Genomic DNA, 12,322 nt, shown 5'->3' with positions numbered 1-12,322 from the left:
AATATTTAGATCACCAGTGTTTCAATTGATTTTTGAATTGAAAATGCAAGAGAGGAGAATTTATCAACCCACTACATGGCGACATGGTTCGTGCTGCGCTGTCTGTAATGAGTTCGTACATTCTCCGTGTGTCTGCATGGGTTTCCTCCGAGTGCCCTGGCTTCCTCCCACTGTTCAAAACATACTGTGGGGTGAAGGTTAATTGGGTATAATTGAGCAGCATGGGTGTGTGGGCCGAAATGGCCTGTTACTGAGCTGTACACCTAAATTTCTAAAATTAGCTAATGATCTTAAAGCAGACAGGTTTTTTTAATGGGGGGGGGGGGGTGGAGGGTGGGAAGAGAAAGCTGTTGCAGATTTTTGAGTCAAGATTTGAGAAATAGTACTAAAACTCACCTTGTTCTCTTCTCAACTTCACCTTGCAGAGGTGATTTAAGAAATAAGAGTCTTCCCAATAGCAGTTTGTCAGTTGAGGCAATGGGTCGGAGCAAGTGTCAATGGATTTATAAATTGCTACAATTATTTCAGGACAATTTTTTAAATTTTACTTCCTTCTCTGCTTATCATCTATTTGGGGAAAAAAAATATTGCTTTCAAAATACTTTGCTGCATGCTTACCTTATCCACAAAGTTGCCAATTTCTATCAATCTCTGTTTTGTCTTTTCTAAATCCTTTCCATGTTTCTGAAACTTGAGATTTAGACAGATGAAAGTTAAGTTTACATTGTTTTAAAAATCTCATTATATCTAGCTTATTATTTATATTGAAATCAGAAAAAAATGATTGACTGAATAGTTTGGTGCATAAAATTCACTCATAAAAATATTTCCATTCTCATCAATTGATAAACTATTCTCATTATATAACATTGTTAAAGCAGTGGCGTTTTTTTTCCAGTTAGTCCCATGCTCAAGAAGAAAATAGAAACTACAATTAATTGAACAATACATCCAGAGCATCCTGTATCCTACCTCTCGATTGTCTGCCACTATAATCAGTTCCACATATTTAGTGGTCTTCAAAATGTCTCTCTTGTGCTGCAAAACAAGATATAAAGAATAATTCACAAATTTCTAAAATATTTCATATCCCATTTATCCTTTCCTTTAATATACTTTAGACAGGAAAGAGAATATGACAAAGCTAAAAGAGGCTCATGATGAGTTTGAAGCCCCAACATCTTGAAAAAACTATTGTTTCATGCAAACTAATTTGAATAGATCACTACACAGTAAAATTCCTGGTATCCGGCATCTATGGGAATTGGTAGATGCCTGATAAGCAAGTTCTCTGGTTGCTTAAGACTCACTCTTCCAATGCCTTAGCTAATTCTGTACACCTGCATTACGAATAAACAGTTTACAAGACAAAAATACTATAATGTGCCTACACTGAATAAACTTCATTTGTATGAATATATAAACCTTAAAGCATTTGACTTTATTTTCAGTCACATTCTTTGAAAACATTTGACCGTCAATGCACCCTCCCTCGAGCTGCCTGAAAGACGAACAGTAACATTATAGATAATTAACCACCACCCCCCCCTCCAAGTTTACAAATAAAACCTTACCAATAAAGACTCTTACTAAGCAGGGATAAGGAGACACTTTAAGAGAGTCACCCCAACGGCGAGCGGCATCATCCTGGACAACACCATTTTATTCCAACACAACTTTATTCCAACTTTGTTCGAACAGCTGCTATGGCCAAGACACTCCACTGGCTGAATATTTGCTCCCATCTTCACCAAAGGTTTACGTGTTACTTCAGAGAACATTTACTTTTACAATTGAAAGTTTTATTTGAATGTTTATTTATCCATTTAACTATTTATTTATTTGTTTGTTTATTATATATTTATTTTGCTTGGGCTTCTTTTGCCAGTTGCCATTTGTCTGTTTAACTTAATTGATTCTTGAAGAGGCAACATCATCTTTGTTCAGGAATTGGAGTTGGGAAAACACAACAAACCAGTTCACTAACTTTGGTGATATAAAAGTTCTCGAATTGTAACTGGGGACAGAATTTTTCGATGAGAAGATGTTGCAAAAAATATAGTTAATAATCTTTCTGAGGGTAGGAAAATCTAAAACTAGAGGTCCTAGATTTAAGGTGGAGGAGAAAGATTTAAAGGGAACATGAGAGGCATAAAATGCAATTTTATTGGATGTCTTCAAAAATTAAAGGCTGTGGAACTAAATGGGATGTAGGAAGAAAAATAGGTTATGGGTGTGAGGCAAAGAAAGAAAAGATTGTTGTAGAGTAGGTTTGAAAAGGTCTGTACTGAGTGTAATGTTTTATGTTCTACATAGAAGCATGGACAGGAAGAGTGACAATGGAATAGGAAAAATGCAAAGAGTAATATGAAAATTTATTTATCAGATTTTACGGATTGGGGTTTCTTAAGGGCCTGTTTAGGATCACTTTTTATTAATACTATTAATCTTGATTTGTGATGTACAGGGCACAGTTTCTGAATTTGCAGATAACAATACAATTAGTGAACTGTGAAGATTATAATCATGGAATGAAATGGATGGAAGTTGTCCTTTTTCCACTGGTTTAATCGGCACGCTGGCGTCAATTGATGCCGGGGATATTAGTAGGGGTAGAGGCTGTCAATCCTCGCCGTGATTTGACACCGGTGGGCTGATTGTTTTCCTTTTCCACTGGACCCTTAACCGATTGATTGCCCGTTAATTCCTGGGACAAGGTGGCAGTGGAAAAGGGGCCTATGTCAAATTAATTGGTGGCCTAAAAGCCCAATAACCCAAACTGCTGACAGTCAAGAATGGAGTAGTGGTTAGTCAGGACAGAGAGGTAGTCAATACCATCTGGAAACAGCACTTCAAGGAATATCTTGCATTTTCAACCCAGTGAGATCACCCAAGAGGAAGAGAAGAATGATTCAAAGGTGCCAAATGTTGCTGGCTGGGAAATTGGAAGCTCTGCACCATTGTGTGGCTCCAGTAACCAGAGTGCTCCCGTTTTCTTTAATCACAAGCTAAATTCTATCGTTCAAGTGTTCACATGAAATGAGGAAGATCTGAACGAAGGAACACTATTGTATTAAGATGCTGAGAAGAGTCTTGTGGAAAACTAAACACACATGATCTTTTTCTTGTTTGCTGGACTTATGCTTTGTTGTATCCTTCTGTCATGGATGTAATCAAATGCCATAACGCCGTTGTATAGGACGGCTCTGTATAGGATGACCCCAGAATTTTCACCTAAAATGGTTTTGAGCAAACCCGCCAAAAAATAAAAATCTGGCACTTACCACTGACCAGTGGATGCTATTAAAAGCAAATCACAATTTTTTAATAACAAATTATCAGATTTTATTTTGATATTTTAAAATAAACCACTTTTAGCTCCTGTAACAGGCCTTTTAAAGCCTGTACAAAGCAGACAGCAGTCAAACCAGGTGGATGGACCATGCAAAGATTTTGCAAATAACTAACAGGGCACGCGCGAGATTACATAGGAACCAGGATGGTGGCGATGTTGTGACTTCATCGTCAAGGTAAGAACTTTATCCTCTTTGTATAGGACAACTCCTGATTTTAAGGTGAAAATTTTAAGTTTCGAGGATCATCCTATACAATGGCATATGTGGTAGATTGTTTTATATTTTCTCCATGTGGAAAAGGCAGCTGATAAGAATGAACACAATCATTTTTTGCAATTGATCCTTATTAACAACAATCTTCCGAAGCCAATTTCTCAATGGTTAAGTTAGAACGTATATTTATGACTAATCAGATGTGTGTTTCTGGGACTTCACAGCTACTACAAGTGTACAATATTACACTATCACATTAAAGACATTACTTGAGAAATATGTTCCAATTTTAAAATCTAGATTTGGTTAAGAGATGCTTCTCATCTTTGAAATCCAAAACAGTTGGACTCTGCCTGACTAATTAAATTGCAATGTAGTCAGTGGATCAGATTTCTTGAATTGGTTGTAAATCAAACATGATTTCACAATCCTACCAAAGATTGCATAAAGTCACAAGTAGGAGATTGCCAACCTTACATGATTTAAAATATATATTTGGTTTTATAACTGCAACATAAAGGTGTATTGATATTATTTTTTCATATTATTGCTGTTACAAATAACAACCACAGCATCATTTTGCAAACTTGTCTCAAATTGTTTTAACCAGGTGATGCATGTGAAAGGCAGGATTTAAAACTATACCCTGCAGCTTTGTTTAACAAATGGAGTAGTGTTCATATTTCTCAGTCAGAAGCTTGTGGGTTAAAGTTTTGTCCTGATCTTAGAATATGAAATCCTTGTCGGGATATCAGTCGAATGCTGAGGTCCCACTTTTCACATGAGATGTTAAAATGAAAACCCATCTGCTTATTCACAAAGATATTAAAGATGCATTGGCCCTGTCTGAATGGAGCAGCAAATTCTATTGGTAATTTGGTTTGATTCAGCATTTTTCATCAATATCATTGCCACAAATTAACTGGTCATTTAACTTGCATGCGATGAGGACATATGATACACACAATTATGCCTACAAAAACCAATAATGATTAAAGTTCAAATGTAACTACAAAGTATTTGGAAGATAAACAAATTATAAAAGCCCAGCTTTTTCATTTCCATTGTTTATGGATTATTTGGTAACTATTTTAACATTCAATGTATATGAAACACGCTGAATATCACTGAAGGCCCTTCATGAGCACACAGCTATTTGTAATTCTTTTCTAATTAATTTGCAAGGTCATTTGAAGCTTCCATCAAGAGCCAGCTGTGCAATATTTAAGATAAAGCAATGCCAGATTATCTTTTTTTGTAATTTTTATCCTTATGCTCCAAATGTGAATCATGTCATGGAGAAATGAATAATGGGAAATTGCAGTATTGCACTTTTAACATTTTCCTTACTCTACCGAACAATGAACTTATGACATTGCAGAACATTGCTAGGCACAAAATGTTCCCCTTGTCTCAGAAATGGTCTTCGTCTACTGACCTAAACAGCATTGAACCCCAGACCTTCCCAAATACCAATGAATTAAAAAACAGTTGTTATATGAAAAAGAAAACACTGAACTCCAACCTCTTTATAACTCTTACATTGGAAGATGAGCCATTGTTAAGGTTTAGTGCCAGCATAAACAGTCACATAGATTAGATCTGATAGCAATCTGTTAACTGGGTGATAGTTGATTCATGGAAAATAATTATATTGGGAAATTCTTTTCACAAAGTTTCTTAAAACATCATTGCTACTTGGCCACACATTGTATGTCATATTTCATTTCCCTAAGCAAATGTATTAACCTACCCTTGTGGAAGATCTCTGCAAGGACTCAGCAAAGCTGTCCATAGTGGTTTCTGAAGTTCTGTAATTATGTCCACAGGCCCCCACAACGCCCTGAAGATCTTCTGCTCGGTAGATCAAGTGTGTATTATTGGTAGCACCTTCAATCGGTTCTATTATATAACTTTTATTTTCAAATGAAACAAATCCCCTGTCAAAGAAAACACACTTTGTCAGAAGATACAACTTCTAATCTTCCAACATATTTTCACCCTTAAAATTAAATATTTTGATAGCTTCACATCACATATCTCTGTGGCCTCCTCCATAATCTACAATTTCCTCCCCCAAAATCTCTGCATTCTGATTTTGAACTCTCATGCATTTATTTGACAGTTAGACAGCATCGAATCCACGCTGCTGAAGATCAAACTGCGCTGGGTAGGTCACGTCTCCAGAATGGAGGACCATTTTCTTCCCAAGATCGTGTTCTATGGCGAGCTCTCCACTAGCCACCGAGACAGAGGTGCACCAAAGAAGAGGTACAAGGACTGCCTAAAGAAATCTCTTGGTGCCTGCCACATTGACCACCGCCAGTGGGCTGATATCGCCTCAAACCGTGCATCTTGGCGCCTCACAGTTCGGTGGGCAGCAACCTCCTTTGAAGAAGACCGCAGAGCTCACCTCACTAACAAAAGACAAAGGAGGAAAAACCCAACACCCAACCAACCAATTTTCCCTTGCAACCGCTGCAACCGTGTCTGCCTGTCCCGCATTGGACTTGTCAGCCACAAATGAGCCTGCAGCTGACGTGGACTTTACCCCTTCATAAATCTTCGTCCGCGAAGCCAAGCCAAAGAAAGAAAGAGAGCCCCATGGCCATTGTTTCTTCCACAAAGTAGGCTCCAAACTCTGGAATTCTTTAGTTCATCCGCTAGATGTTACATGAAACATGACCTTTGGTCATCCAGCATCTCCTTCTTTACATTGTGCGTTACACAGGTAGATTCAGATGCACAAAGGTTTATTTTCTTTGCAGTAAAGGCATTGGGCATTGTTATTGTTTAATGCAAAAGTGTTGGAGACTTTGGGGAAATCTGAACAGTTCATGATTAAAGTTAAATTTTCAATTGATTAAAATACATTACACAAAGGATTACTAAGAACCTTTGATGCTAAATAAATTATTGAATGATAACAGTCTTCCCTTTTACTGGCCTACACAAACAAATTTTTTTTTTGTTGGATTTTAACATTATTATTGATCTGGTTAAGAAAGTATTTCACGTTCATTTTATGTTAAGTGGCACCTGAAATGTTTGTCACAGCACTTGCTAATTATGTAGCAATTTATTCTTAGTGAGAACCCAATTAAATTCAATAAATCTTCACATTTCAGGAAACCATAAAGCATAAAGGTGCTTTTATATTTTCCAACTTTTTGAGAGCTTGAACTGACTTGATGTAATGCACCACAGTCAGGAGTGAAGAACATGCCAACATAAACTGTCTGCCTATACTTCACATGTCTGTATTTCCCACACTCATCACAAACTAATGTTGGTTTAAATTTCACATTGCTGTGAAACCCTGCTTTAATTTCTCAAAATGCAGAGCTGCAGAATTCTCCTCCCCCCACCCAGACAGATAGATTGTCCTTGCTTCAAGAAGCAACCTAATGACTCTTGTTTCTGTTCACCGATGTTATGAATTAAATGGGAGTTGAACAAGGAGACACATCTGGGGCTATTTTTGTTGGGCATTAAGTTATTGAAATGATGAAAAAAACAGTGAAGAAAATCTGAAAGAGACCATCAACCCACTGCAGGAACATTTCTGAAACTTTGATTTCATTGAATATTTTTTGATAAATTGATATTACAGTACAGCTCCGATTATCCGATCAGATTATCCAAAATCCTGTTATCCAAAATCATTTTGGACCTGGAAGTGATCCTCAGCTCAAAAAAAGTTTTCGGATAATTGAGGATTTCAGAAAAATCAGAAATCCTTATTTAGCCAAAAAAATTTTAAAGCCAAAATGACATCATTTCACCTCCGAAAATTTTAGATAAATGAGGATATCCCAAACGATCAGAAATCCTCAGTTCTCTGAAATTTTTCGGAGCCGAACAGATATCACAAGTTGAAAATTTTAAAAATTCATCATTAATTCATGCTTAAAAAGCCTTTCCTTGCTGTTTAAACACTGTTACAAGTAATTTACTGTTGCTACTGGGCTGTTTTTCAAAAAATGACCAGTTATCTGGTAATATTGTTAATCCGAAATAGGCCCAGTCCTGACCATTTTGGATAATTGGAGTTGGACTATATCTCCTTCTAGATTTTATGCTGCTCTCTACCTGTGGAAGTTACTACTGTCATTGCTACCAGGCACATCCAATGGAATGATCAAAAACCCCCCAGTAAGTTCTGCCTCACAAGACCATCTAAACCTCAGAATCCATGACTTGCATTATTGCACCCTCTCAAATCTCTGAAAACCAGCACCATCATTTAAAAAAAATCAAAGAGAAGCACAAAAGCATGTAAAAATGTAAATCTAGTGTAAATGCTGGCTGATTTTCTCCAACTTTCATTGTACAAATGAGGACCATTAAGTATTCTTCATTGTTAGCAATTCATAGCGGCACAGATTACTTTTCATATGTTTGCTGGGCAGTTCAGACAAAGCACACTGCAGATTTTCTCTAGTTAAGTCACTCTGGAAGTTCAAGTTTTGAAACTTGTTATTTTTCTCTCCTCTCCCCAAAGGAGCTCACCGTCTCCGTCAAGTGACCCAGATAAAATATGACAGAGCAAGAAAATAGAGTGGTGCTATCTGTGGAGCAAACCCTGGGCTCCTTTCTGCCTTTTCCCATTCAACTTTCACAATACTGAAGGATAGCCCATAATTGAAACCAGCAAAGCAATATGCTTTATTTATGAAAGAACTCACTGCAAAGTTCTCATCGTGACCTTTCTTCCAGTCTACTCTAAAGATAGACATCCGCTTGTATTTAAACATTGTAGCAACAGAAAGAAGTTTACAAACTGCAACTTTTATAATGGAACCACTCTCCTTCACATACATTACATCGGACTCTGTCTCGGCGGATCAGGCTTCCGTCTAAACTAACCGGGCTTCCTTCAATGTGCCACTTTTGGCTCATGTGACACAGGTTGGAGCCCCCCCACCTTAGGTGTTACCCTGACCTGCTGAGTTGCTCAAGATTCCAGCAGTTGAAATTGTCCTTGAATCAGGAGGTGTGTGATCAGACACTTGTGAATCTTATGCCCCAGTGTGGCTGGGGTAGGATGCATCTTTTAATATGCTGTTGGCATTTTCTTGCCTGTGTAGTGAAGAGGGAATCGATGGAAGGGAGGGGATTTTGTGGTATGATTTGAACTGCATTGGCAACTCTGCAGTTTCTTGCAGTCGTTGAAGTGGAGTGACACTCAAGGGGATAACATTGTAACCATGTGATTAAAAACTTTTGAAATATAGAAAAACAAGATGCAAGGTGATCAGCAGATGCTCTGAGGTCATGCCAGAAGGTTACTAATTATTTGATTAATTTGCATTGGGTTAATAACAATGGAATATCTTGTGATAGCAGGAATTGTGTCACAGCAATGTAATTGCATGAACTGAAAAACAAACGTACTTTGTATGTACAAATACTGCTGTACCTTGGAGGTGAGAGGAGACTCCCTTGGAGCAGGACTAGCTGTTTTGCCGTGCCTCTTGCTGCAGTGGGGTACTCAGGCTTTGCAAAGAGGTAAAGGTGTTTGTCCTTATTTACAAGTCTGGAGCGAGGACTGTCACACAGTAATGAGTTCTATTGATGGCACATATCGAGTTGGTGTTGAAGACGAACCCAAAATGGCAATCTTCCTCAGGCTTCCGAGGTAATAAAAGTGCTAATGAACTTCCTTGGCTGTCATTGTGGTCAGACCAGGACACTTACCCCTAAAAACTTAAAAGCAGTCTACTATCTCCACGTCAGAGCTGTTGATGTGGATGGGGGAGTAAGCTCAACCCTCTTCTGGATGTCTAATGCAGGCTCCTTGGAACTGCTGACGTTGAGGGAGAGATTGCTGTCCTAGCAGCAAGCCACTAGTCCCTCCATCTCCCTTCCATATTCTAACTTGCCATTGTTTGAGATTTGGTCTACAACAGTAGTGTCATCTGTCAATCTATATTTGGAGTTGAAACAGTGTTTGGCCATAGTCATGGATATACAAGGTATGAGTGTTAAGGGTGACCGTGGAGGAGGAGATGTCACTAATCCTCACTGATTGCAGTCAGCCCTACAGGAAGTCGTGGATCCAGTAGTTAATGAATAATAGTCTGATATGGATGTCCTTGTCATCCGGATGCTCCAGGGTTGAGGGTAGGGACAGGAAGATGGTGCCTGCAATGAACCTGTTGTAATAGCCGGCGTATTGAAGTGGGTCAAGACAGGTTGGGTGGCTGCAGTAATGTGAGACACAAGTAGCCTCTCAGAACACCAATAATTAATGCCAGAGTCACCTTTTGTAACCTTTAGGGATCTTTTGCTATATATCCCCTGCTCTGCTTGTTGCTTGTACTTCGCTCCGTGCACTTCCAGTTACTGACCATTCAGCACAATGTCTGAATACATCTTTCCGCTCGGTGATAATTCCCTCACTCAAAGAAGCCATTTCTTCTGACTTGCACTCCCAAATAACCTGATTACTGATGCAAATTCCCAAAATCTTTGGATCTGTATTACCTGCTAAGAATCTTAGTTCTGTTTAATACAATATGAAAGGATGATCTCTGCTTCTGCTTATAAATAAAATGCAGGTTATGGTCAACAGTTTTATTTCTGTCAGTTCCAACGTGTTTGTATCTCCTCTGATCAAAATTTCTGCATAAATACAGAATGTTTTTTATTTGTTTGACAGTGAGGTGTAATCAAATCTTAAAATGCACCTCTTCAGGTTTATCTATTGCCAGTTCAATACAGAGAATATAAACTTCTCTTATCCTTGCCTCAGTATCTAGTCAGGTTAATTGGCTACAAAATACAATGGTTTAGGGATTTGTCTCATCATGTACTGTTTGAAATGAATCACTTAATCTATTGTTTCACAAACTAATTTTTTGTTATTTCAGTTGGGAAGGATTATATCTTTTTCACATTTGAATTTAGGCAAGATAGGATCTAAATGTTAAACTTTAATCAACCATCATTTTGACAGCATGCATCAATGTATTTGTTCTCCAAGCTACCAGTGATTTAAACTAACAAAGAAAATTTTTATTAATTATCTTAAGCCCCTTAGCAATTAAACGGCAATTTAGCAGTTCATCTATCAGTGTGAACGCTCCCAGTATTGGGGGGGGGGGGGTCCATTTTTACCCACTACTTAACCACCCCAGGAGGTATCAGAGCTGATCCGTTAAGCTCCAGTGTGAATGGACTACCCGGTTTGCTGGGTGCCTGCCATTAATGATGCACTGATGACGTTTCATTGTGTACGTGCGACCTCCTGGTGGGACAGTGAGTCAGTTTGGTGAGTACAGTGGTTCTGGCAGGAGTGGGATATAGTAATGATGGTGAATTGGGGGAGGGGGGGGAATCGGGAGGTGCAGGTGCTCCTCTCGATCTGGGCTGAAGAGGAGATTGCAAAACATATAACGGCCCGTCTGTAGGCTCAAGAACTTTGATTTGACACTCTGTCTGCCAGATTGTGAACAAGCTGGTCTGTAGGTTCGTCCTCAATTTGAACAGTCTGAAGCCCACCGCCCCACTGACAGCCAACCACCAGCCCTCAACGATAGGTAGTGGTGATTAGTAAGGGATTACTTAAGGTCTTATGTGGATGGAAAGAAGAAGTTTGAAATCCACTTCTTTCAATCAATACTTGCAGCAGATTTTCACGTTCTCATTTATAAATTGTGTGCGTGTTTTATTAAATTGTGTGCGTTTTTCCTCACACTCTTTCAAAAATTGTACATGCGTGTGCTTTATTCCCGCTATGATTTCAGTGCCCTGCTTGTGTGTAATACATCACTCAGGGTGTCACTGCTGGAGGTTGGGCCTCCCCCTTTGCTCCACGGTACCGGGTAGGTAATGTGAAAGGGCGCACTGAACCGGCTTTTCCTGGTTCAGTGTGAACGACCCTATCGCGATTTAAAAAGTTGTTCACTCGCCAATTTAGCAGGTTTGCAATGAGAAAAGGCCTTTACATTGTGCCAAACAGCATCTCGTCGTGTTTTTTCTTCTCCAGTCTCATAGCTTCTGAAAGTCTCTACAGTGCGAGACATGGTAAGGACAGACAAAAGAGTAATTGGCCACATAGCCCAATTCTTAAGAAAACTGTAATGATTTTCTTCAGAAATGATACAAAGTGATGAATAAGAAATATTAAAAGAATATTAATCAAGGAAAAGAAAAAGTAAATGGAAATAAAGAAGGAAATTGGTGGATGATGTGGCACATAATCCAAGAAAAACTAAAATTTTTTTTGGTGGTGCATATAGCTCAGTTCAAAAGGGACCAAGAAAAACAATACAAAGGTTCTAGGTTGTGAAGAAAAGAAATTGTATTACGTGGTTATTTAGTACACAGGAGCTTAAAGTTGAGGTATACTCCAAAAGCAAACTACGTAGCTTGATTTTGATGGTGGACAAATTAATGGAATAAATTCCAAGGGACAGAATAAACCTTGAGTTAGAAAGTTACAGGATAATCAGGGACACCCAGCATGAATTTGTTCAGAATGGTCACAGCTGCCATGGGTTGCAAACTGCCCTGGAAGGTGGAAACAGTCCCAAAAGGAATGTTATTGATGAGGGTAATGCCATAATGTGATGTACACAAATTTCTAGAAGGCTTTTAATATGGTGCTACAAAAGAGACGTAGGAACAAAGACTAAGCTCGTGGCATGCAAGATATATTAATAGCATGCTTTCAAAACTGATAAATTAAAACATAACAATGTCATTGTAAATGGTTACTTTTTGACCGCAGATAGGTAAATAGTGGC

At 38.5% G+C, this 12,322-nt stretch overlaps 1 protein-coding gene across 1 annotated transcript in view; it reads right to left on the bottom strand.

The window, feature by feature from the left end:
* Positions 1-12,322, bottom strand: part of adam12b (ADAM metallopeptidase domain 12b) — a 275,387-nt gene that overhangs the window by 112,251 nt on the left and 150,814 nt on the right. Inside the window, exons 7-9 of the mRNA XM_069899558.1 lie at positions 5,323-5,509; positions 973-1,038; positions 619-690 (exon numbers count right to left, since the gene is read on the bottom strand). Coding sequence (XP_069755659.1) covers positions 619-690; positions 973-1,038; positions 5,323-5,509 — 325 coding nt within the window. The remainder of the gene's footprint in view (positions 1-618; positions 691-972; positions 1,039-5,322; positions 5,510-12,322) is intronic.

Source organism: Narcine bancroftii, chromosome 10 (genome assembly GCF_036971445.1).
Source record: "Narcine bancroftii isolate sNarBan1 chromosome 10, sNarBan1.hap1, whole genome shotgun sequence".
In the NCBI taxonomy this organism is placed as follows: domain Eukaryota; kingdom Metazoa; phylum Chordata; class Chondrichthyes; order Torpediniformes; family Narcinidae; genus Narcine; species Narcine bancroftii.
The sequence above is the reverse complement of the archived record's forward strand: the minus strand, read 5'-3'. Positions and strand labels throughout refer to the sequence as shown.